Consider the following 27,274-nt stretch of genomic DNA (forward strand, 5'->3'; position numbering starts at 1 on the left):
TGTTCAGAGTGTGCCCTGTTGGCCGCGTATGCATTCTTGAGTTATCATTCAAAAACCATTTTACTATTTCAAGTCACCGTGACCTTGACCTTTGACCTAGTGACCTCAAAATCAATAGGGGTCATCTGCGAGTCATGATCAATGTACCTATGAAGTTTCATGATCCTAGGCCCAAGCGTTCTTGAGTTATCGTATGACAACCACCTTGTGGACGGACGGACCGACCGACCGACATGAGCAAAGCAATATACCCCCTCTTCTTCGAAGGGGGGCATAAAAAATGGGGGGGGGGGGGGAGGTTGGGGGGGAGGGATTCTGGGTAGGGGCGTGGGGTATTGTTTGGGTGGAATCCATGGTGGTATTCAGGAAAGTGTTGTTTTGTCAAAGTCATAATAAAATGTGATCATAAATAAAGAAGTTATGGCAATTTAAGCAAAATGTTCAATTATCTAAGTGTAAAAGGGGCCATAATTATGTCAAAATGCTTGATACAGTGGTCTGCTCTTGTTTATAGGTTGGGGTCATGTTGGTAAACAAGTATTCAAAATATAAAAGCAATATGTCAAAGGATATAGGAAATATGTGGGGTAGTATGCAAACTTTAACATAGATTTATCAATAATATGCATATTCTTAGTATAAAAGGGGCAATAATTCTGTAAAAATGCTTGATACGTTTGTCTGCTCTTGTTTATAGGTTGGGGTCATGATGGTTAACAAGTATGCAAAATATGAAAGCAATATGTCAAGGGACATTGAAAATATTTGGGGAAGTACGCAAACTTTAACATTTGCTGCATATTCTAAGTGGAAAAGGGGCCATAATTATAAAAAAATGCTTGATAGAGTTGTCTGCTCTTGTTTATAGGTTGGGGTCATGTTGGTTAACAAGTATGCAAAATATGAAAGCAATATGTCAAGGGACAATGAAAATAATTGGGGTAGTACGAAAATTTTAACATTTGCACGCTAACGCTAACAGAAACGCCGGGGTGAGTAGGATAGCTCCACTATATATATTTCATATATAATAATCGAGCTAAAAATCAATTTGACCCATAAAATGACTCCAAGCTAATTGATTTCTATACAAGCCATGTAAAGGGAATAATTTCAAAATAATAATTTTACCTTTTTTGTCACTATATGTCCTTGTCAATGCAAAAATGGGTCTTATGCCATATGCACTTAGTGTTACTTTAGACCAGCCTGCGCATCTCAGCCAACTAGTCAAAGGCTACCCTGTAACCTATATATTTATGATAGGTTTTCAAGGTCTCATTAGTGGACAGAGTAGCTTCTGATCAGACTGTGCTAATGCTAAGGCTTATGGTATAAGACCCATTTTTGCATGACATAGGTCATAAAATCGTTATTTATTTCAATAAAAACAAATATATTTTCCTTCAACAAGAGCCTTGAAACATCCTTTCTAATAAACTTCTTATAAAAAAGACTTCATTTTGTGACATTACATGATTTCTTGACATTGATTAATGTTGTATAATAAAGAAGAATATTAACAGGTAATCAGGTAATCAACCAAAATATAATTTCTCTTTGGTCTTTGAATTCCAGTCCCCAAAGGTGAAAAAAAAACACTGCCAGCACCAACCATGGCCCACGCTCCTAATGTCCTTAGCCTCACAAGTTTAACCTCTGTACACTGAACACTAACAAAGTATTTACTTCAACATTGAAGTGAACTACTGCCCAGTTATATTTTTACAAATATTCTCATCTGAGTCCTGGAACTCGATAACTTGCAAATCCCTGAATTGAAAGAATGAGTCCAAATATTAAACAATATTATTTTTTGAGAAATTTCAATGCATTTTTTGGACTCAAATAATTTGAAACTTTACATCCCCAGAGGATTTTGTGAGTCCAGGACACAGGACTCGCAGGTAAAAATATCACTGCTGCCAACTGTTTGCTCAGAACCAAATATGTATCAAAGATGTTTGAAGTCTCAAATGCGTAGCAGTTTTCTTCATAGCAAACAGACAATCATCATGAAGACAATTTTGAGCTAAACATAACATATTTTATATCATACTAAAAAAATTATTTTATGCTTTCAAACCAATCTTTAAGGCTAGTAGTTTTCCTCACACAGAACATGCTGTTTTCTGTAATCACTTAAAGAAATGGAGGAAAGAAACATTATCATTACTTTTGTTGACAACAGGATGAAAACTGTGAGGCATAAACAGAGAAATGGTTCAATAACTGAAAGACTAATGATTAACTCATACTCACTAGCAAACATAACCAATATACATCTCCAATGTAGTGAGCACTTGATTAGGCAAAGGTTCTGGACCACACCCTAGATACTCTTGTTATACAGCTTTGGCACAGAGCAGAAGTACCTATTAAACTATTGAAATCCACACACAAATAATCTCTCAAGTCTCCCATTATTGCAATTGTCTCCCTTCATAATATAAAATACACACACACACAACTGCAGTTATCTATTCTACTTACAGGAGCGGTCGTCATCTTCCAGTTGCTGGGCAACGTGTGACATCTCTGCCTCAACCTGCTGTTCCAGACTCTCACCGCCCACCCCTGCCGAGGTACCATCTGAACTGTGGGCACGGGCAAAGTTGTTGAGAGACATCCATGTGGACTTGAGGGAGTCAATGATCTTTTGCTTGATGTCCGTCCCCATCCTGGCGAGGCTCTCCTTCAACTCTGGAACATTTATCATGTTTGATATAAGTGCGCTGGGATTTCATTTGAGCTGTGCTCTTTGAAAAAGGGGTTTAATGCATGTGCTTAAAGTGTCATCCAAGATTAGCCTGTGCAGTCCGCGAAGGCTAATCAGGGACGACACTTTCCGCTTTTATTATATTTTTGTTTGAATACAGTCTCTTCTTAGCAAAAATCTAGTATAGACAGAAAGTGTTGTACCTGATTAGCCTGTGCGGACCCCTTTTTCAAAATGTACGGCTGATCTATACTGTGCACAATTCTCTACGAGGGCTTTATCACAAATGTGACTAATAGCCCTGAGTCAAATTACAGCGTACAAAAGAACTTAACACGCATTTCATTTATACTGGGCAGAGGCAGAACTACTACCACAACAAGAGCTTTTTGGCATATGTGGTTCATTCAGCATGAACGTTTTCAAGCAAATTGACAATTCATGGTGAAAACATATTTAAAGTTTCAATTTTATCTCTTGAGGACAGCATTTTGTGCAGAATGACAAACATTGAATTTATTGGAATAATTATTTTAAGGGAAAGCATCAGTTAAAATCATTAAAAAGCAATGTCATAACATTCAAAAGTCTGCTTGTAATACCCTCCCAAACAACCACAATAGACTGTTCAATTAAGATTAGATAGGGTTTTTCATTAGTAATTTGCATACACGCATAACCTACACATCGGAACAAAAAACCTACCAAGATGAAGTCTTTTCCGTCCCTTGTGGTGGGGCATAAGTACTGGCTTGATATTTGACACAGATGGGTTGATCAGGGGCTCCAGTCTGTAAGCCTGAAATCATTGGCAATGTTTTACACCTTTCCAGCTCAGAAACAAACCGAAAATGGCTCTAGCAACCTGCATAAAACCAGAACAGCCAGCAAGTTACTCACAGTCTGTTCAGGTTTTATGATGTTTGCTGGTAATCTGTATCTGAGGGTTGGAAATGAAGCCTTTAAAACTTGAATATAGTAAGGAAGGTCTATAATTTTATCAAACTTTTTAAAGGACTTGCACATGCACCAAAATATTTGATGTATCTAGGTGGAAATGGTTAATGCTAGGTGGGAAAGGTTATAAAGCAGGTAAACTTATATTTAATTTCTGGTGTCTGCTTGTTAAGACAACATTACATATTTCTAAATCGTATAACTAAATTAGGGATTTTATAATTTTTTGCGTATTCACATTAAAAAGGAGAGTATGGGATATTGTGTTGTTTTTTTCCTGTAAACTTCCTTTATTTGCATACAACGTAACTAAATGTACGCTGTATTACTTTAAAAAAATATGTGTTATTAGGAATTAACACAATTCACAAAACCATTAACACATATAGACATACCCCAGGATCAAAAGGGTGAAATATATTGATTTGGTGAAATTCGTTAGTTCTTTAGATAATCATTATTATCTTCATAATGACACCAATTTTAAATGAATCAGCTAAGAAATAACCAAAAACATAAATCTTCTTACCACAGGATCAAACGGGTGAAATATATTGAAGTATTTCTGGCAGGTGGGAAGCCTGAACTCCTCACCAATGGTCTCAAGGCCCCTTGCTGAAAGGAAGAGACCCACAGGGGACCCCAGGGCAAAACAGCATACGGGGCTGAACTGGAGCTGTGGGTACTTGATGTGGGGCTGCCCCGTGCCTCCCAGCCCCACTATGTAGTCCACAGAGACGTTGGAGGGGCTACCTGAGGCACTGAAAGGGTAAAAAAACAAATTGATTCACAAACACGCTGTTGATCCCCAGTTATATGAACACAAAACAAATTGATTCACAAACACGCTGTTGATCCCCAGTTTAATGAACACAAAAAAATTGATTCACAAACACGCTGTTGATCCCCACTTTAATGAACAAAAATCAATTGATTCACAAACACGCTGTTGATTCCCAGTTTAATGAACACAAAACAAATTGATTCATTAACAAACTGGTCAACATATATAATTCATTAAGACAACAACAATTCCAACGAAAGACTTTGATTGAAATTAGGAGGTAATAGTCTTAGTGTTCTCAATAATGATGTCAAACCCGTTAACACTCAGATACACAATTTGACCTGTTTGCAGTGCCTTAGAAAATAAACAAGAGTCAGAGGACAGCACGCTTGACTATTCGAGTGCTTGACAGTATAACGTAAGCCATGATGGGGAAATTGTTCATAGTCAATAATTTATTAGACGATCTTTCAACAATAAAAAAAGGAAAAAACAAATTGGGGGGGGGGGGGTAGGGGGGAGTAGGGGGGAGGGGGGTGAGAGGGGGGTATAATGTGGGGTGGGGTAATTTATAAGATGATGTTAACAAAAAATGGGGGGAGGTTGGGGGGTAGGGGGTGAGAGGGGGGTATAATGTGGGGTGGGGTAATTTATTAGATGATATTTAAAAAAAATGCAGGGGGAGGGATTCTGGGTAGGGGCATGGGGTATTGTTTGGTTGGAATCCATTGTGGTATTCAGGTAAGTGTTGTTTTGGGGTAGTACGAAAACTTTAACATTTGCACGCTTACACAGATGCTTACGCTAACGCAGATGCTCACGCCAACACCAGGGTGAGTAGGATAGCTCCACTATATATATTTCATATATAATAGTCAAGCTAAAAATAGTTTCGATCTCTCCTGATCTTCCTAGTCTGGTGTTGGTGTGTAGAACATTTGCACGCTAACGCAGACGCTAACGATAACGCAGACGCTCACCCCGGGATGAGTAGGACAGCTCCACTATATATATTTCATATATAATAGTCGAGCTAAAAACTGTCTTTATAGTTCAAGTTTTAACAAGAGATGTGTTTGTTAGAAACACAGTGCCCCCTACTGCGCCGCTTTGAAGCCATATATTTGACCTTTGACCATGAAGGATGACCTTGACCTTTCACCACTGAAAATGTGCAGCTTCATGAGATACACATGCATGCCAAATATCAAGTTGCTATCTTCAATATTTCAAAAGTTATGACCAATGTTTAAGTTTTGTGACAGACTCACAGACACACAGAATGACAGATAGACAGACCAAAAACAATATACCCCCAATCACTCGATTCGGGGGGCATAAAAACTTCATTTAAGACCCTAAGATACAATACTGATGAGCAGCAAACAGCATGAAATGTCAACAGCCTGGGAGTTACTGGCAAGCTGTTGTGGTTATATGCTAATTGCTATAGCAATTTTTTTATTGGTTTCTGAGCATTAAATTCTGTAATGATGAATGCAAGTGATTTAATGCAAGGGATGTAATCCAGAGTCGACATGTGACCAGATTTGATCTTCAACTAGATATTATAAAGCTTTACATGCTGACTAAGATTTATCTAGATTGTGTTGTTAATGTGGCTTCTGAAGTTTTTTCCAAGATTTGAACTGGGTACCTAGTTTTTGACACAGGTTTCACAAAATTAAATTTGGCTTCTATAGTGTTCATGAGATAACACCAGTCATTGGGTGACCACAAAAGCTCACCATGAGATAAGCTAACAAACAATGAGGTAGGCTAAAAAACAAACCTTAAAGAAAACGATGCAAATTCCACATTAATGTGCTTGTAACTCATGCACAGGTTACAAAACACCACCTACTTATTGGACTGCTTCTGCTGCTGTTGCTTCAAGGCCATCTCCATGGCAACTCTCTCTCGTATTTTCCGATCTTCTTCCGCTCTTTTTCGTTGTTCAACTACCTGCTTTTTCTTCTCCTATGAAATTTTAAGAGGTGATAACCAGGTAACACATCTTTATATTCAATATGTATGGGAAACTTATGGATAAAACAGTTAGCCCTTTCTGCGCCACAGTCGCATATCTGTGACAAGAAGTGTTCCCTACTGCAATTAGTAAAATTAGTAATATTTATTTACACAGCATTAATCTGTTATTGTTTAGCAATATTATCAATTTTAACAAGACTATTGTCAAGCAATATAAGTCACCTACCGGCTCCACCATTGTCAGAAATTCCAGATTATTTATATATATATATATTTGTTGCCATAGCAACCAATTTTTTCTATTTAGGAACAAAATGAAATGACGTGCATAATGTTCATATTGCCATCTATACATTTTTCAAGTTTCATGAAAAAATATTAAGAATTTTAAAAGTTATTGCAGGATCCAGAAAACCACCATTTCAGCAGTATTTCTAGTCTATTTGTTGCCATAGCAACCAAAATTTTTGACGTCGGAACGAAATAAAATGATGTGCATAATGTCCATATTGCCATCTATCCATGTTTCAAGTTTCATGAAAAAATATTAAGAACTTTAAAAGTTATCACAGGATCCAGAAAACCACCATTTTCAGCAGTATGTCTAGTCTATTTGTTGCCATAGCAACCAGAACCATTTACGTCGGAACGAATTGCAATGACGTGCATAATGTCCTAATCACCATCTATCCATATTTCAAGTTTCATGAATAAATATTAAGAACTTTAAAAGTTATCGCAGGATCCAGAAAAACCACCATTTTCAGCAGTATTTCTAGTCTATTTGTTGCCATAGCAACCATAATTTTTGACGTAGGAACGAAATGAAATGACGTGCATAATGTCCATATTGCCATCTATCCATGTTCCAAGTTTCATGAAAAAATATTAAGAACTTTTAAAGTTATCACAGGATCCAGAAAAGTGTGACGGACGGACGGACGGAGACAAAACCATAAGTCCCCTCCGGTGAAACTGTTAGGGAACTAATAAGCTCATGGCTGACAGTGACATAGCTTTTGACCAAACATGACCCAGTTTAGCACTCGACCAAGATATCATTGGGAAAATTTCTTCCTTCTAACCTTGTTTGGGCCACATAACAATTTTTTGAACTTGGATGAAATATTTTTTTTGAGATGGGATGATCTGCACAAATATTATGACAAAGTTTCATAAAGATTGGGCAATAAATATTGACTCTAGAGTATTCATAAGTTTTTTTTCTTTAATTGAACTCAGTGACCTAGATTTTCATCCCACATAACCTTGTTTCCAACTCTGCCATGATATCATAGGGGAAAACGTTCTCACGAAGTTTCATGACATTTGGGCAGTACATACGGCCACTAAAATGTTTCCATGGTAATGTTGACTTCACTAGATAGATAACAAATGACAAACAAAGGGCCATTATTTAAGCTTGCCCTGTATTGTTTTCAAGTTAGCTAATCAAATAAGAATTACAACATATATTATTCATTATATCAGATTTCTACACAATTCTAATTGCTTCCTATGTCCCGTTATAATTTGACAATTTGGTCACATAAATAAAGAATTGCATATTTATGGGATTTAGAGAATGTTAATGACTATCAAAATTATGTATTTATATGAAACTAAGATTTTTTCGAAATGCAGAAATTAATCACAAATCAATGTGTTTTTTTTTTATATATTTGTGAAGAAATATATACTTTATCAGCATTAAATATACTATTATAAGTGTGCCTATATTGATACATTTTGTACATAAATAATCTTGCAAATCTTTTGTTATATTAAAACTTTGAAAAAAAGATTTAAATGTATAACACACCTTATTATGGATTTGTTCTGTCAGTAGTCCCTGCAATTTCTTGCGAGGTCCCATGGGCAGCCCCAGATCTTTGAGATCAGAATCACTGCACATCGACTGAAAACATATTGGAATCACTGCACATTGACTGAAAACAGATCAGAATCACTGCACAGCGACTGAAAACAGATCAGAATCACTGCACATCGACTGAAAACAGATTGGAATCACTGCACATTGACTGAAAACAGATTAAAATCACTGCACAGCGACTGAAAACAGATCAGAATCACTGCACAGCGACTGAAAACAGATCAGAATCACTGCACATCGACTGAAAACAGATCAGAATCACTGCACATCGACTGAAAACAGATTGGAATCACTGCGCATTGACTGAAAACAGATCGGAATCACTGCACATCGACTGAAAACAGATTGGAATCACAGCACATTGACTGAAAACAGATTGGAATCACTGCACAGCGACTGAAAACAGATCAGAATCACTGCACATTAACTGAAAAAAGATTGGAATCACTGCACATTGACTGAAAACAGAATCACTGCACATCAACTGAAAACAGATCAGAATCACTGCACATCGACTGAAAACCGATCAGAATCACTGCACATTGACTGAAAACAGATCAGAAACACTTCACATTGACTGAAAACAGATCGGAATGACTGCACTTTGACTGAAAACAGATTGGAATCACTGCACATTGACTGAAAACAGATTGGAATCACTGCACATTGACTGAAAACAGATCAGAATCACTGCACATTGACCGAAAACAGATTGGAATCACTGCTCAGCGACTGAAAACAGATCGGAATCACTACGCATCCACTAAAACAAATCGGAATCACTGCACATCGTCTTAAAACAAAACAATAAGGCGTAAGATTTATCAAGTCTATAGACCCTCATAGCATTAATGGCTTATCAAAAAAAAAAAGGAACAATAAAACATGCACAGTGTTTTTTATATTTCAGTTTACCATTTCACACTTTTCTTGGGATAGCTTGGTTACCTGTTACTAACTGACAACTGGCCTACTTGTATCAGACTAAGGACAAGAATGGCTTCAGAAAGGTTTAAGGTCTACTCCCCTCACAAGTCATGAGGACAGGCCTGATATCCAATCCGCAATCCTCAGATATGTAATCCAGTGCTCTATTAACTGAGCTCACCAAATACGTAAAATCAAGATTTGTAAATGCCATGTTGAAAGATGGCAAAACACCCTTATTAGTATATAAAAGCCACTCACCAATGATTCCAAGTCAATCTGCTCTGCCTCAAACAGCTGGGCTTTCTCCTGCAGTCCCACCTTGGCAAGGAGACTCTCTAGTGTCATTGTAGATTCCTCCTCTTCTTCTTGGTCCTGGTGGAAACTTTCCTCCAATGCCTGAAACTACAAATGCAGATTTTTTTTTTTTTGGGGGGGGGGGGGGTAAAGGTGAATGGAATTTGGATGTGTGACCATTTATTTATCACTACAATCAAACAAGGCTTTGACAGAATTCTATTTAAATAAACAGTTATCTGACATTTAAATGTCAGCATTCAAAAAAGACAATTGGCAAATGCAGTAAAATCCAGACAACTGTTGATCATTATTGGCCTTATGAGTAACACAGACAGTGATGATGATAGGGCGAGTAGGAAAGCTTTTCCACTTCTTAAAAGTCAAGTTGAACAGTTTAGGAAAAAAAATTATAATCTTTTGTGTACCATTAAATTTCAGTCTAATTTTATTTTTAATGATAAAACACAGCAAACCGTTTTTCTGTTTGTTTTTTGATAAGCTGTTTCTTAAATTATTTGACTCACATATTCTAAATAAAAATATTTCCAATGACACAATTTGTGCAAAAAGTCAATTTGCCATCACAATCAAAACATACCTGCATAATTAAAATACAAACTTGAAACTTCCCAAAAAAGGCTATCATACCATTGGCTCTTGGACGACAGAAGATTCCTGTTCAATCTTCCCATTGGTCATTGGTGTGTCATTCGAGAAATCTGATTGGTCACCTTGGTGTTGCAGCAAATCAAACAATATACACGAACCTGAAAGGGAGTCCATGGCCATGACTATGACAAATGCAGAATACAACCATAGGGTATAACATTGACATGCATGATGATAAAATTAAGTCCTCACACATTTTAAAAACAAATAAATAAAACTGAATTTAAATGATAAACAAATACTTAAGAGGGATTTCTCTACTTATTGATGCTGAAACAGTATTTGTGTAGGTCTTAAATATCCTCCTGAAATTTTTCAGATCCACTTTTAACCTGTTAATCTATCAAAAGCATTGGCAGCTGACCAATTTGCTGCTTGTGCAGTGGTAAAATGGATATAATGTCCCACTTGAAACCAGGAGGTTCAGTGTTCAATTCCACATTTTGGAATGTACTAAAAATCCTTCCCAAAGACACCAAATACTGGTTCTTCTTAGGACACGGACTCGAATATTCTAAAGGCTATACATACAATCAATCTTATTTGGAAAACAAGAGCTGTCACCATAGGATGAATTATGCCCCCTATAAACGCTTGATAGAAGTTATGAGCTTATTTCGAAACCTAAACGCAGATTTCGAAACCTAAACGCTGACCCTAAGTTCAAGGTCGAGGTCACAGGGGTCAAAATTTATGTGCGTATGGGAAGGCCTTGTCCATATACACATGCATGCCAAATATGAAATTGCTATCTGAAGGGACATAGAAGTTATGAGCATTTTTCGAAAACTAAACGCAAAGTGTGACGGACAGACGGATGGACAGTCCGATCACTATATGCCCTCCTTCGGGGCATAATTATAGGTTATATCAATAGCTTTCAAAACCATCGAGCTAAAAGAGGCTCAAACAGCTGCGTTACCTAGACTGTGTCCTGCTACAGAGATGCCTCCCCTGAAGTGTGGGTTACGTGCCATGAACAGTTCATGCAGTCTGTTGATCTCCCTCCCTACCGTGTCTGCTATACACTGGAATGGGACAGCAGTGGGAACATGGAGCTGATGTGCGATATGCCACATACTGACATGGTAGAGCAGTGGGAACATGGAACTTCTGTGTTACATATGCTTTTCACTAGGTTTATAGGACTCTACTGGTGAATGGGAATTGAGTGAAGGGAATGTTGTATTATATTATTATTTACTACAGTGAAAATCAATGAAAAGATCTTAAAATGAACAAGATTTTTCCATTAATTATATTGGTCAAATGGAATGGAAAATGTAACATAATGTGAATTTGATGTTGCAATTACAGAGTTCTAATTGTTGAACATAAATGTTGGTTTTTCAGGCTAAGAGTGCTAGAATGCTATTTGTTGAACATCACTCTGCCCTTTGTGATTCATTTCCAGGCTTTTTTTCCATCTTTAGCAAAGGTCTTATATAGGCCCCTTCCCCCTAGAGAATGGCCCCTTCCCCTTAGAGAATTACTTGAAAATTATGCAATTTTCCCCAAATTTCAAGCTAACCTGGGAAAAAAAATCCCATTTTTCCGTTTTGTCTTTAATTTGTTCCCCGCAATGGTAGGTCATGCCCTTTACCCGAATCAAGACAAGAAAAAAAAAAAAGAGACGGGTGATGCTCCCCAAAGTTATTTTTTTGTCACAATATTGCACTATATATTCAGATAAAAGAAAACATCTTGAGGGCACAGTAGTTGGGGGGACAAGAATATTTTTATATAAAATTTCAAAGGGCCATAACTCTGTGAAAAATCATCCGACCAGAACCAACTGATAATATGCACATCTCCTCTTGGTAATGAAGCTTCCTATAAAGATTCATTGAATTCCAGTCATTAGTTGCTGAGAAATAGCCCGGACAAGAATTGCACTATATGTACAGTTAATGGAAAATTTCAAAGGGCCATAACTCTCTGAAAAATCATCCGACTAGAACCCGCTGATAATATGCACATCTCCTCTTGGTAGTGAAGCTTCCCATAAAGTTTCATTGAATTCCGGTCATTAGTTGCTGAGAAATAGCCCGGACAAGAATTGCACTATATGTACAGTTAATGGAAAATTTCAAAGGGCCATAACTCTGTGAAAAATCATCCGACCAGAACCCGCTGATGATATGCACATCTCCTCTTGGTAGTGAAGCTTCCCATAAAGTTTCATTAAATTCCGGTCATTAGTTGCTGAGAAATAGCCCGGACAAAAATTGTGCACGGAAGGACGGACAGACGAAGCGGCGACTATATGCTCCCCCCAAAATTTTTTGGGTGCATAAAAAAAGACTTGCATTTACACATTTGATGGGTGTTCAATACCTGACAATACTTTGGGCTTGTGTAGAACAAGACATCAAGAAGAGTGTCGTTCACAAAATGTCTAAGCTTCTGGGTACTAGGCAACGTGATTTCTTTGAGACGTCTGAAAAATAAATTAGTGGCTCACTGACGGCTTAATGCATGGGTTTTAAGTGTCCTCCAAGATTAGCCTGTGCAATAAGCACATTAAACGACATATACCTGATAATTCAAGGGGCGATCAAGATGGTAATTTAACTAATGATGAGATATACAATTAATGAAATCATTTTGACATCACAAAAAACATTTTAGAATTACGGAGAAATTAATTACAGCCAATCTAATTAAATTGTATACACAAAATTTAAGATAAACTGCAGATTGGAAAAAAAAATCTTTTAATCGTCAACCATTCTGATAAGTGTGTAATAGCAATTGAATTCATATCATTTCAAGCATTCACAAGTCTTTAATTTTGGGAACATATTTCTCATAAATGTCCTTTGTTATCTGTTAGCTTTTGTAACATTTGAGCCTCTCTCAAGAAAAACAGGGCTAAATGCATGTGCGTAAAATGTTGTCCAATATTAGCCTGCGCAGCCTGGTTTTCCCAGAGCGAGGCTAACGTGTATTGAGAACTAACCCTTTGCATGCTGGGAAATTTGTCGTCTGCTAAAATGTTGTCTGCTAAATTTCTAAAATTAGCATTTTCTTCATTTTTTTTTAAAGAATACTATCAGAATAGCAAACAGTTTGGATCCTGATGAGACGCCACATTTTGTGGCGTCTCATCTGGATCCAAACTGTTTGCAAAGACCTTCAAAATTCGGTTCCAGCACTGAAAGAGCTAAGATAAGACGTGTTTCTGATAGTTGCCACCTACTTGTCAATGCCCGTGGCGTCCCCATGTACAGCCACATGCCACTGTATAGGTAGGTACTCCACACGGCCTATCCTGTTGGACGTTACATACTCACTGAAGTGACTCGATAACAGCGACTGGGAGATCGACCGGAAATCATCAACTGTTAACATGGCATTGACAGGGATTTAATCAGGGTTGTAATAAGTAACAAATTACATTACCTAAAATATTAAAAAAATCAAAGTAGCTATATATAACTAATGTCATTATTTAATATAAAGAACATCAAACTTGTTATATATATTAGGGGCCAGCTAGATCCCTTGCCTTAACGATCTGGTAAAAGTTCAACTAAAATGGGACATCAAATATTCTTAATCCAGGGTGTGATGTGGGCACCACCTCACTGTATTTAAATACCTTACCTTTCTAACAGGGAACACAACACTTCTCCACTTCGATTATATAGATCTAGCAAAGTTAAGAACTATTTGTAAAACTATCTTCACATTGAGATATCAAGTAGAGAAATTAGCCCACAGGAAAAGAAATCACATCCATGATCAAGTTTTTTTTCTCACCATATTGTGAATATGACTGATACTTGTGAAATTGTGAATATGACTGATACTTGTGAAATTGGGAATATGACTGATAGTTGTGAAATTGGGAATATGACTGATAGTTGTGAAATTGGGAATATGACTGATAGTTGTGAAATTGGGAATATGACTGATACTTGTGAAATTGGGAATATGACTGATACTTGTGAAATTGGGAATATGACTGATAGTTGTGAAATTGGGAATATGACTGATACTTGTGAAATTGGGAATATGACTGATACTTGTGAAATTGGGAATATGACTGATACTTGTGAAATTGGGAATATGACTGATACTTGTGAAATCGCGAATTTTAGATGCAACTTACTTTAAATTTGGGAAAAATATCTATTAGTTATTAATTTTAAATAATAACCTTATAAAAATTACACACCAAATAAAATACTTAATAATAAATATGTTCAATTAATATTACAAGTTTAAACTCTAGATTTTTATACTCAACCACTTTATTTCAAACATGAAAGTCAACATCAAACAGGATATAGTGAGACTGGATTTGGGCTAAAAAAATCATTGTTGATTTGGGAATATGATCGAAAAACAGCTTTATTAGATCAAACAAAACTATATCCTAAATTCATTTTTTTTAAGTTAGCTAGTAAATGCAAGTCAAATATTTCACCACACTGAACTCTGTTTCTGAGGCAAAGATCGCATAAATACAAACCCAATGTCCTACAACACTCCACAATCTTTAAGAAGTGGATATCACACACGGTGCTATGCACCACAAACATGAGATGACATCATTTTTTTTGCACTTGGTTAATAAATACAAATGAACAAGCCCAATATCTCTGAAGTGAATATTGCATACGAATAGAAAACATAATTTTTTACACTCATTTTAATACAAGCCTCATATTTAATTATAAACTTATAACGCACACTCACCACACTCCACGATGTTCCTGAAGCGGATATCGCACACAGTGCCGATGCCGTGGACCACAAACACGAGGTGATCAACCTGGCGGGACTCCCCCTCAGTGATATCGAAGTCTGACACACCACGCTTCACCACTCTCGGACGCATCTGGTCTCCCTGGAGAGTGGAGAAAATATTATTGTAGCCGTGTTCTGGGGAAACAGGGTTTAATGCATGTGCGTAAAGTGTCGTCCTGGATTAGCCTGTGCTTCCAAACAGGCTAATCGGGGACAACACTTTCAACATAGCCAGCTGCTGGATTTTATTTTTAACTTTTAAAAAACCAAAAATTCCATTCAAGGCGAAAGTGTACTCCCTGATTAGCCTGTGCAGACTGCACAGGCAAATCTGGGACAAAACTTAATGCACGTGTATTAAGCACCATTTTCCCAGAGTCAAGCTCATTTAATAATTTGTATGTCTTAAAAATATAACTTTTGTAATAAATCTTCTCTAATATATACCTTTACAATGGTTTCATTCAGTTTTGAAGTAGGCGGATGATTTGCAAAAATTGAAAGGGAATTAATCATAATTTTCCAAAAAGCTTTGAAAAGTAGCTGGATTTGTGTACAATATTTTGGTCTAAATATTAGAGTCATATACCTGCCAACTTGGTTTTCATTATTACTTTTTTAATTTACTAGCCCAAATCATACTGAAACAAGGGCTGTTTGTAAAACATGCATGCCCCCCATATGGGCTGTCCGTTGCAGTGGCAGCCATTGTGTGAATACGATTTTTGTCACTGTGACCTTGACCTTTGACCTAGTGACCTGAAAATCAATAGGGGTCATCTGCGAGTCACGATTAATGTACCTATGAAGTGTCATGATCCTAGGCAAAACCGTTCTTGAGTTATCATCCGAAAATCATTTTACTATTTCGGGTCACCATGACCTTGACCTTTGACCTTAAAATCAATAGGGGTCATCTGCAAGTTATGATCAGTCTACCTATGAAGTTTCATGATCCTAGGCTTATGCGTTCTTGAGTTATCATCCGGAAACCATTTTACTATTTCGGGTCACCGTGACCTTGACCTTTGACCTTGTGACCTCAAAATCAATAGGGGTCATCTGCAAGTCATGATCAATCTACCCATGAAGTTTCATGATCCTAGGCGCATGCGTTCTTGAGTTATCATTCAAAAACCATTTTACTATTTCTGGTCACCGTGACCTTGACCTTTGACCTAGTGACCTCAAAATCAATAGGGGTCATCTGCGAGTCATGATCAATGTACCTATGAAGTTTCATGATCCTAGGCCCAAGCATTCTTGAGTTATCGTTTGACAACCACCTGGTGGACAGACCAACAGACCGATCGACAGACCGACATGAGCAAAGCAATATACCCCCTCTTCTTCGAAGGGGGGCATAATAATACACTATAAATACCCCCTTACATTTAATCTTGTCATTAGTAGTTGTACATGCACAACTTTATACAAAAAAGAACAATGCATTCAAGTATAAATGTATATGTATATATTGAAAGCGTAAAAGTACTTTGTCTAACGATTTTGCGCTACAGACAGACAGACAGATGGAAAGAGGACCAAACTGAATTCAGAAGACATGCAAAGGAAAGCAGAATTTGCTACCCAACGACTGGAAACAAGGCATGATAAGATACATATAGATAATGTATAAATATGATCATATGTACTAAGATTATGCTTTGTTAAATAACAAATGTTTGCATCCCTTTATAAGACAAAATATGGCTCAATAAATACACATTTCTGTCATCTAGAGTACCAGGGGGACAGCAATATGGTTAAAGGATGCTATTTCAAAGTTGTCGGGAAAGTCAAAAATAATTTTACAATACCAATAATTTGGTAACTTATTATGAAGAGTTTAACATTCTGAAATCCATCAAATTTAATGTTTAACATTCTGCAATCCATCAAATTTAATCATAAGTATGTACTTGTTTGTACACGCATATGACAACTTGAAAACAAACAATCAAAATAGACTTCAAGTATTTAAGTATTTTTTTAAAGCATCTCCTTTGTACCAGCACTTGTTAAACAAATCATAGAATAGTGAGAGAATTTCTGAAATACAACATAGAACCACATAGAAGTCCTAAAACACAAACTGACAAAGAGTGACAGGTCTCTTCATAAGTAGGTTCAACTATGACCATGCAAGACACTGACAGCATAGCAATGCTGTAATCTTTCACATAGAATGAAACAACAACAAATGCCACAAGACATGCAAAGAGTGAAAGGTGACTCAATAGTTAGAATCTCCATGGTTCAATCATGCATGCATAACTGGGCAAAAACAGAAGGCATTTTATAAACATATTCCAAAACTTTACAGCGATAAACTGTTCATCCAAATAGGTTGACACAAAAGTCCACAACAAAAAACAGGGGGAAAAGTTTACAACACAATACAGTGAAACAGTCCACAACAAAAAACAGGAAAGAATCCACAATACAATACAGGGAAAGAGTCCACAATACAAGATATGGGGAAGAGTCCACAACATAAAACAGGGAAAGAGTCAACAACACAAGGCCATGAAAGAGTCCACATCACAAAACAGGATAAGAGTCTACAACACAAGACAGAAAAACAGTCCACAACACAAAACAGGGACATAGTCTACAACACAGGACAAGAAACAGTCCACAACATAAAACAGGGAAGAGTCCACAACACAAGACAGGCAAAGAGTCCACAAAACAAGACACAGATGGAGTGAATACACACATTTACCTTTGAGGGGTTAATCTGGCTCACCTAAACATAAACATGCACCACACTTTACTTCTTTTGTAAAAGCAACAATGCACAACTGGTATGTTGCAAAGAAATTATGATGTACAGGTTTATATACAATCAAATTTACTACACAAAGGCAGAGATGGGGTTTTGTAACAAGAGCACCGCCTTGCAGGTGCAGACCGCTCATCTATTTTTCTTTTTAAAGGTGTATGGACCTATCACAATTGCAATCACAAAGCAGGGAGGGATGGAGTGGATAGGGGTATATAGTGCGGGGGTGTGGTCATTTATTACATTATCTTCAAAAACAATGCAAAAAAAATGCAAAAAAAAATTATTTTTTTTGGGGGGGGATTCTTGGGTGGGGTGGTTGGACAGTATTTCAAAAATAAAACAAGAGCACCGCCTTGCGGGTGCAGACTGCTCATCTATTTTCTTTTTAAAGGTGAAGGGACTCTCTATTTAAATCACAAAGGAGGGAGAGGTGGAGTGAAGAGGGGTGTATAGTGTGGGGGTGTGGACATTTATTACATTATCTTCCAAAAATGCGGAAAAAAAATGCAAAAAAAACATTCGGGGGGGGGGGGGGGGGGAGGGGGGGGATTCTTGGGTGCGATGGTTGGACGGTATTTCAAAAATAAAATAATAAAAATAAATATTTGTGTTTTTTAACCGTTTCAAAAAAAAAAATTGGGGGGGGTGGGGTGGGGGGGGGGGTATAGTGTGAGGGTGTGGTGGTCATTTGTGAGATGATCTTAAACAAAAAAAACAAAAAAACAAAAAATTAGGGGTGGGGGGGGGTCGGGGAGGGCACGGGGAATGGTTTGGGTGGAGTCTAATGTGGTATGTCAGGTAAGAGTAGTTTTGTCAAAGTATCAATCAAATCTAATCATAAATAAAGAAGTTATGGCAATTTTAGCAAAATTTAATAATTTTACCTTGAGAGTCAAGGTCATTCAAAGGTCAAGGTAAAATTCAACTTGCCAGGGACAGTAACCTCATGATAGCATGAAAGTATTTGAAGTTTGAAAGCAATAGCCTTGATACTTTAGAAGTAAAGTGGATCGAAACACAAAATTTAACCATATATTCAAAGTTACTAAGTCAAAAAAGGGCCATAATTCCGTAAAAATGACAACCAGAGTTATGCAACTTGTCCTTTTACTGTCCCCTTATGATAGTTTGGGAGTGTTCCAAGTATGAAAGCAATATCTATGATACTTTAGGGGAAAAGTGGCCCAAAACACAAAACTTATCAAATTTTCAATTTTCTAAGTATAAAGGGCCCATAATTCCGTCCAAATGCCAGTCAGAGTTACATAACTTTGCCTGCACAGTCCCCTTATGATAGTTAATAAGTGTTGCAAGAATGAAAGCAATAGCTTTGATACTGTAGGAATAAAGTGGACCTAAACACAAAACTTAACCAAAATTTTCAATTTTCTAAGTATAAAAAGGGCACATAATTCTGTCAAAATGCCAGTCAGAGTTACATAACTTTGCCTGCACAGTCCCCTTATGATATTTAGTAAGTGTTGCAAGTATGAAAGCAATAGCTTTGATACTTAAGGAATAAAATGGACCTAAACACAAAACTTAACCAAAATTTTGAATTTTCTAAGTATAAAAATGGCACATAATTCTGTCAAAATGCACGCCAGAGTTATCTAACTTTGCCTGCCCAGTCCCCTCATGATAGTCAGTAAGTGTACCAAGTTTGAATGCATTAGCATTGATACTTTATGAGAAAAGTGTACCTAAACGCAAAACTTAACTGGACGCCGACACTGACGCCGACACCGAGGCCAAGGCCAAGGTGATGACAATAGCTCATAATTTTTTTTTTAAATAGATGAGCTAAAAACCGAAGGGGAGAAACGCACTTGTTACCCAACCATCAACTACCTAAGGACTCATGAGAAATTGTAGACAAAACAAGTATCTTGCCAAGTTGAAAGGAGGAGATATAAGCAGTAGTCAATCAGGCTTATTTTCTGGTTTAGGGGAAACAGTCCAGCTTTCTATTTTGGGGTAAAAAACTATGGCCAAATTAAGAAACTATGGCCAAAATAAGAAAGGGAAAGATAATTACAATAAGTATAAATATGAGGAAAACTGCATCATTTTTAAGAAATTCTCTTTGGAAAGCTGCAAAATGTGCCTCATTCTGAAACCTAAAGAATGTTGTGTCCCAGTTACCTGTGTGGTTCCCCACTCGTCGGGCTGGGAGGAAGGCTGGTAGTGGACCATCACGTTGGTGTTGTGCATCACTATGGTCTCACCAGTCTCAAACTGGATGGGTTTGTGCCACACCCCACTGGTGACCGCCGTTCTGTACTCATCCTAGAATGAACAAGACTATTGTCAAGCAATATGGTCCCCTACCGGCTCCACTATTGTCCGAAATTCCAGCATTTTCAGAATTTATTTTTTTGGTTGCCAAAGCAACCACAATTTTTGACGTAGGAACAAAATGAAATGACATGCATAATGTCCATATTGCCATCTAACCATGTTGCAAGTTTCATGAAAAAATATTAAGAACTTTTAAAGTTATCGCAGGATCCAGAAAAGTGTGACAGAAAGACTGACAGACTCACAGACGCACAAAGCGCAAACCATAAGTCCCCTCCGGTGAAACCGGTAGGGGACAATTATACTGTCACTTCAGTTTGCGAATACTAATGCTTTTGATGATCTTTAATTTGAACGGATTACGGTCGATTAAGTATAACCACGCTCTAGCATAACCAGACTGAATCAATAATTAATGAGCAATATAGTATATTCCCAGGTTAGCCTGTCAAATAATGACATAAACATACGCTAATCAGGGCCGACTTTTTTTAGACAGTTTTTTTTTGTTAAAAAAATGAACAAGAGATGTGTTTGTCAGAAACACAATGCCCCCTATTGCGCCGCTTTGAAGCCATAAATTTTACCTTTGACCTTGAAGGATGACCTTAACCTTGACCTTTCACCACTCAAAATTTGCAGCTCCATGAGATACACATGCATGCCAAATATCAAGTTGCTATCTTCAATATTGCAAAAATTATGAAGAAGGTTAAAGTTTTGGTTCAAGTTTTTGAATTTGTTTTTTTGACCTTTGACCTTGAAGGATGACCTTGACCTTGACCTTTCACCACTCAAAATGTGCAGCTCCATGAGATACACATGCATGCCAAATATCAAGTTGCTATCTTGAATATTGCAAAGTTATGACCAAGGTTAAAGTTTGGGTTAAAGTTTTGGGACACACACACACATACAATGACAGACAGGCCAAAAACAATATACCCCTGATCTTTCGATCTTGGGGCATAAAAAAATCAATTTTGTTGAAAACTCTGGCTTATACCTAAACCTGATCCGAACATATCTACTATCAACCCTGTTGCAGAGATTCTCATTATAAAACCATGTTAGTCAAACACCTTCTTGCTTTCCTTAACTGGATTTTTGTTTATAAGAATAAAATAAAATACCCTTGAAAACTCTGTTTAACAAGCAAATTTGTTGAATATCCCCCGCCAATATGCTTCTGGGCACAAAAGTGTTATATTTGACACTCAAAAAAGCATTTTTTCAAGATACAAAGGGCCATAACTCCTTTATTATACAATGGTGTACAATGCCATTTGGCATGCATCATCCTCTTATCCATATATATACTCATACCAAGTTTCAATGAAATCCGCCAAAGCACTTCCAAGATATGGCTCCGGACACAAAAAAGCATTTTTCCAAGATACAAAGGGCCATAACTCTGTTATTAACAGATGGTGTACAATGCTATTAGGCGTGCATCATCCTATTATACATATATATACTCATACCAAGTTTCATTGAAATCCACCAAAGCACTTCAAAGATATGGCTCCTGACACAAAAGTGCCGGACGGATGGATGGAAGGACGGACAGAAGGACGGAAGGAAAGACGGACGGAAAGACGGACAGACGGACAACGCCAAAACAATATCCCTCCGCCTTTGGCGGGGGATAATAACCAGTTCCAACAAGAGATGTGTTCGTCAGAAACACAATGCCCCCTATTGAGCCGCTTTGAATTATTTTTTTTTTAATTGACCTTTGACCTTGAAGGATGACCTTGACCCTGAATTTCCACCACTCAAAATGTGCAGCTTCATGAGAACACTGCTTTGAATTATTTTTTTGACCTTTGACTTTGAAGGATGACCTTAACCTTGAGCTTCCACCACTCAAAATGTTCAGCTCCATGAGATACACATGAATGCCAAATATCAAGTTGCTATGTTCAATATTGCAAGAGTTATGAAGAAGGTTAAAGTTTTGGTTAAAGTTTTGAATTTTTATATTGACCTTCGATCTTGAAGGATGACGTTGACCTTGACCTTTCACCACTCAAAATGTGCAGCTCCATGAGATACACATGCATGCCAAATATCAAGTTGCTACGTTCAATATTGCAAAAGTTATGAAGAAGGTTAAAGTTTTGATTAAAGTTTTGAATTTTTATATTGACCTTTGACCTTGAAGGATGACGTTGACCTTGACCTTTCACCACTCAAAATGAGCAGCTCCATGAGATACACATGCATGCCAAATATCAAGTTGCTACGTTCAATATTGCAAAAGTTATGAAGAAGGTTAAAGTTTTAGTTAAAGTTTTGGGACACATTTATTTGACCTTTGACCTTGAAGGATGACCTTGACATTGACCTTTCAACACTCAAAATGTGCAGCTCCATGAGATAAACATGCATGCCAAATATCAAGTTGCTACGATCAATATTGCAAAATTTATGAAGAAGGTTAAAGTTTTGGTTAAAGTTTTGGGACACACACACACATACAATGACAGGCCAAAAACAATATACCCCCGATCTTTCGATCCGGGGGCATAAAAACTCTGCCTTATCACTTAACCAGTTCCAAAATACATCTAATTTATACCTCCAGCCTGTTGCAGAGATTCTCATCATAGGGTACGTATCTGTTGTCGCCCTCGCGCTTGTAGAACCAGCTGCACCTGCGCACTGCCTTGGGCTCCTCCTCCCAGTACACTGGGTATCGCTTGCGTTCTGAGAGGTTCACATCATACCTGCCACCCTCGATGGGTACCACGATGTTGCAGTCTCCTGGGATATAGAAGACAAATATGAGCATTGTTTTGAGAAAACTGGGCTTAATGCACGTGCTTTAAATGTCATCCCAGATTTTGATTTTCGGTAAGGAAGGACTTCCTTGAAACAAACAAGAGATGTGTTTGTCAGAAACACAATGCCCCCTAATGCGCTGCTATAAAAAAAAAATTTGACCTTTGACCTTGAAGGATGACCTAGACCTTTCACCACTCAAAATTTGCAGCGCCATCAGATACACGTGCATGCCAAATATCAAGTTGCTATGTTCAATATTGCAAAAGTTATGAAGAAGGTTAAAGTTTTGGTTAAAGATTTTTAATTTGTTTTTTTTTTACCTTTGACCTTGAAGGATGACCTTGACCTTTCACCACTCAAAATGTGCAGCTCCATGAGATATACATGCATGCCAAATATCAAGTTGCTATCTTCAATATTGCAAAAGTTATGACCAAGGTTAAAGTTTTGGGACACACACACACATACAATGACAGACAGGCCAAAAACAATAAATCCCCGATCTTTCGATCCGGGGGCATAAAAATACCATAAAAGCGGAAAGAGTCATTTCTGATTAGCCTGTGCGGACTGCACAGGCTAATCTGGGACGACACTTTACGCACATGCATTAAGCCCAATTTTCTCAGAATGCGGCTCATATCTACATAAAAGTGAACAATACTGCCTTAAATGTTGTGATCATACCTACCACCCTTGTATGGGAACAACAATGTATTGCTCCTGGGATAGGGAAGAAAAAATAAGCCTCATTTGGGGAAAACAGGGCTTAATGCATGTGCTTAAAGTGTTGTCCCAGATTAGCCTGTTAAGACCACACAGGCTAATTGGCGGCAAAAATTTCTGCATTTATGGCATTTTTCATTTCAATGAGGTCTCTTAAGCAAAAAACCCAATTTGGGCTCAAAAAGTCATCCGTGATTAGGCTGGCCCCGTCATGCAAAAATGGGTCTTATGCCATATGGGCCACAGTAGCTCCAGACCAGCCTTCAGATTTGCGCAATCTGGTCAGAAGCTACCCTGTCTAATTATGACACCACGAAGCCTTGCATGACTTAATAGCTGACAGATTGGCTCCTGACTAGACAGCACAAATGCCCAGGCTGGTGTGAAGCTACACTAGATGCATATGGCATAAGACCCATTTTTGCAAGGCACGTGTTATATGTGTCTTGCGACTGTAAGCGATATCAACAGGATATATGAAACTTGCTCATATTATTCACATTCTATTACGGACACATACAAAAACAAGAGCTGTCTCCCATCGGAAGACATATGCCAAAACAAAATGTTTTTTCGAAACCTAAACGCAGATTTCGAAACCTAAATGCGGACCCTAAGTTCAAAGTCAATGTCAAAGGGGTCAAAATGTGTGTGTGTATGGAAAGACCTTGTCCATATATACATGCATACCAAATATTAAGGTTACATCTGAAGGGACATAGAAGTTATGAATATTTTTTGAAACCTAAACGCAAAAGTGTGACAGACAGACAGACGAACAAACAGACAGACAGGCGGACTGACGGACAGACACTGCGACTGCTATATGCTACCCTACAGTGGCATGAAAATTAAGAGTAATTGGTTAAATAGTAGCAAAATTGTTATTTATTTTATATCATCACCTTTCTCCCATTCAAGTATGACACCCCATCTAATAAATGTTGATGTTTTTAACACTCCTAATACAGTACCAAGCAACAATACCCTAGTGCATATTCCATTCACAATAAGAACTTTTAAACATAATTAAATGCATTTCTTAGAATGTATTTCTTATAAACAAATTATCTTTTAGAGAAATAAACATCATTTTCTTAATATAAGAACAGATCCATATTAAGCTATTTTTTTTCCTCTTTTTTATAAATAAAATGCAACATTTAGTTAGTTTCCCTATGCAGCTCTATGTCTTGAACCAAAGTAAATATGATATTGACAAATTGACAACATTAAGTTATCAATTTTAAAGTATTTGGGAGCAAAAATCAAACACCAATTTCCTAATATGAAGTATTAACAACGTTAATTTTCCCATTTTCCCGGTTTTTCGCGCACAATTTGGCAATCGAACATGGACCGGTACTTTCCCCAAATCTGAAATGGGCAAAAAAATCGCTGATATTTAAAATGTATTGAATTATAGACTTAACTTGTTATTATATCGTGCTCCAAAAACAAACTTAATCAGCCCTGACCCAGAATTGTCCAAACACAGACCTCCTTAACCCACCTGACTTGAGTGCTTCCTCTAGCGCCAGATTATCTGCCATAGACAGGGGGTACCAGATGTCTCGACCCTCAACGTTAGCACAGTAGCACCAGTGGTTGGCCACAGGGAGATACGTGCCTACAACATGTGCATGGACAGGATGATCATCAAATGTCAAGAAGACAAAAAAGAAAAGAAAGAGAACAAAATAAGACAAACTTCATAATCTAAGACATACCAGATTTGAAATCAGAATCATTCCGATGGAAATTTTATAAAACATAGAGAAAGGAGGTCATTTAATGGAAACCAGTGGGGTTTATGTCTGTAACATTCTAGATGATAAATGAAAGAGATAGCTAATGTCAAGTTTGACTAAAAATTAAGCATTTGTGAATATTCTGATTTAAAGTATATTCTTTATTCTTAGATTTAAGTCTAAGCATTGGTTGGTGAATACGGGCCGCTTTGTACAAGCCGTTAACGTACCTATAGCACTTGGGACATACCCCATCCCCTGCATGGGGCCCAGACTGGGCTGGGCAGGCAACGTCTGAGGCAGGCCACTGCCATAACCTTGACCTGCAGTGGTACCATTCAGGCATACATGTGTGTGAATCATCAATAAAACTGCATGCAAAGAACAATTGCCTTGTATGTAAGTATGATACATAAAGTAAAGATAACCATTTAGACACAATTCAGCGTGGATCCTCAATAAACAAAACTCTTCATACATTCAAATTTTAACTTGTACGTACTTGCTGTCGCATAAAATATTACAGTAGACATTAGTTGATTATCAGCAAATCGCCCCATGTCTATTCATAGTTGAAGCAGGCTGAATACACTTTTTAGTATTGTTAGGATGCGCACTAAAATGTACCCAAAGATGCATTCTGGTTTGTTGACTAGAATAAGTTGATTTCTTACTCCATTAGCATGGATTGATGTAAAACTTGATGTAGCACAGTCTAACTGTTAACTTCCCAAAAAGTGGAGAGGCAGAAGTTTTGTGCATTGATCTTTGCATCTAACAAAAATTCAAATAATCAATCAGATTAAAATATTTCAGCATTATGCTTTTTTGAACATAAAGCTAATTCAAACCAGATTGCGTGTAAAAATAAGCATCACATAAAGGGCAAAATATATTGTGAATTATTGTGTAAGACAAGAGGCTTAACTTCAAACTTTTAATAGTGACAATTACCAATGACAACCTTTGTTAAAATTAAGTTATCCCCACACTTTTCAGAGAAAAAGTGGGGACTATGTTGTTATCTCCGCCGTCCATCCGTCCTGGCCACTATTTCCCCCTACACTATTAGCACTAGAACCTTGAAACTTACACACATGGTAGCTAGGCGCATGTGTGCGGCAATGACACTGACAGAATTTTCATCTGACCTCTGGGTCAAAAGTTATGGGAGTTGGTGTGGGGCCTTGTCAGAGATTTTCCTGCGACCACGATTAGAAAAAGGCTCATAACTACTGTGTCCCTTCAGATATTGCTTTCATATTTGGTATGCATGTGTATCTAGACAACATTTTAATTCTGAGAATTTAACCTTATCAGCTTAATTAAGATAAATTATTCTGTAGCGAGTACCCAAACAAAATACTTTAAAAAGCAGGTACACGAACCCTCCAATAAACAAGAGCACCGCGTAACGGGTGCCAGGCTCAGCTGCGAAAGCTTGTCATAATTTTTTTATAATTTTTTTTAGAGGTCACAGTGACCTTAACCTTTGACCTAGTGACCCAAAAATGGGTGTGGCATGTAGAACTCATCAAGGTGCATCTACATATGAAGTTTCAAAGTTGTAGGTGGAAGCACTTTGATTTTAGAGCCTTTGTTAAAGTTTTATATTAGAGGTCACAGTGACCTTGACCTGTGACCTAGTGACCTAAAAATGGGTGTGGCGTGTAGAACTCATCAAGGTGCATCTACATATGAAGTTTCAAAGTTGTAGGTGGAAGCACTTTGACTTTAGAGCCTATGTTAAAGTTTTATATTAGAGGTCACAGTGACCTTGACCTTTGACCTAGTGACCCAAAAATGGGTGTGGCATGTAGAACTCAAGGTGCATCTACATATGAAGTTTCAAAATTGTAGGTGGAAGCACTTTGATTTTTGAGCCAATGTTAATGTTTTAGCACGACGCCTA

The 27,274-nt window shown here is 37.4% G+C and overlaps 1 protein-coding gene across 5 annotated transcripts in view; it reads right to left on the reverse strand.

Annotated features, from left to right (window-relative positions):
- Positions 1–27,274, reverse strand: part of LOC127868390 (phospholipase DDHD2-like) — a 77,885-nt gene that overhangs the window by 33,839 nt on the left and 16,772 nt on the right. For 2 of the 5 annotated variants that reach the window (XR_008044108.1, XM_052410132.1), the window contains exons 4-19: positions 25,593–25,685; positions 25,125–25,241; positions 22,680–22,864; positions 19,940–20,083; positions 17,732–17,755; positions 14,953–15,103; positions 13,448–13,589; positions 12,583–12,685; positions 11,168–11,273; positions 10,225–10,343; positions 9,538–9,681; positions 8,278–8,373; positions 6,328–6,443; positions 4,206–4,437; positions 3,425–3,518; positions 2,494–2,703 (exon numbers count right to left, since the gene is read on the reverse strand). Coding sequence is in view for 4 of the 5 variants with exons in the window: in XM_052410132.1 (XP_052266092.1) it covers positions 2,494–2,703; positions 3,425–3,518; positions 4,206–4,437; positions 6,328–6,443; positions 8,278–8,373; positions 9,538–9,681; positions 10,225–10,343; positions 11,168–11,273; positions 12,583–12,685; positions 13,448–13,589; positions 14,953–15,103; positions 17,732–17,755; positions 19,940–20,083; positions 22,680–22,864; positions 25,125–25,241; positions 25,593–25,685 (2,076 nt within the window). In the remaining variant the exon portion in view is untranslated. The remainder of the gene's footprint in view (positions 1–2,493; positions 2,704–3,424; positions 3,519–4,205; positions 4,438–6,327; positions 6,444–8,277; positions 8,374–9,537; positions 9,682–10,224; positions 10,344–11,167; positions 11,274–12,582; positions 12,686–13,447; positions 13,590–14,952; positions 15,104–17,731; positions 17,756–19,939; positions 20,084–22,679; positions 22,865–25,124; positions 25,242–25,592; positions 25,686–27,274) is intronic. The other 3 variants (XM_052410133.1, XM_052410135.1, XM_052410134.1) reach the window with 3 other exon arrangements.

Source organism: Dreissena polymorpha, chromosome 2 (assembly GCF_020536995.1).
Source record: "Dreissena polymorpha isolate Duluth1 chromosome 2, UMN_Dpol_1.0, whole genome shotgun sequence".
Taxonomy (NCBI): Eukaryota; Metazoa; Mollusca; class Bivalvia; order Myida; family Dreissenidae; genus Dreissena; species Dreissena polymorpha.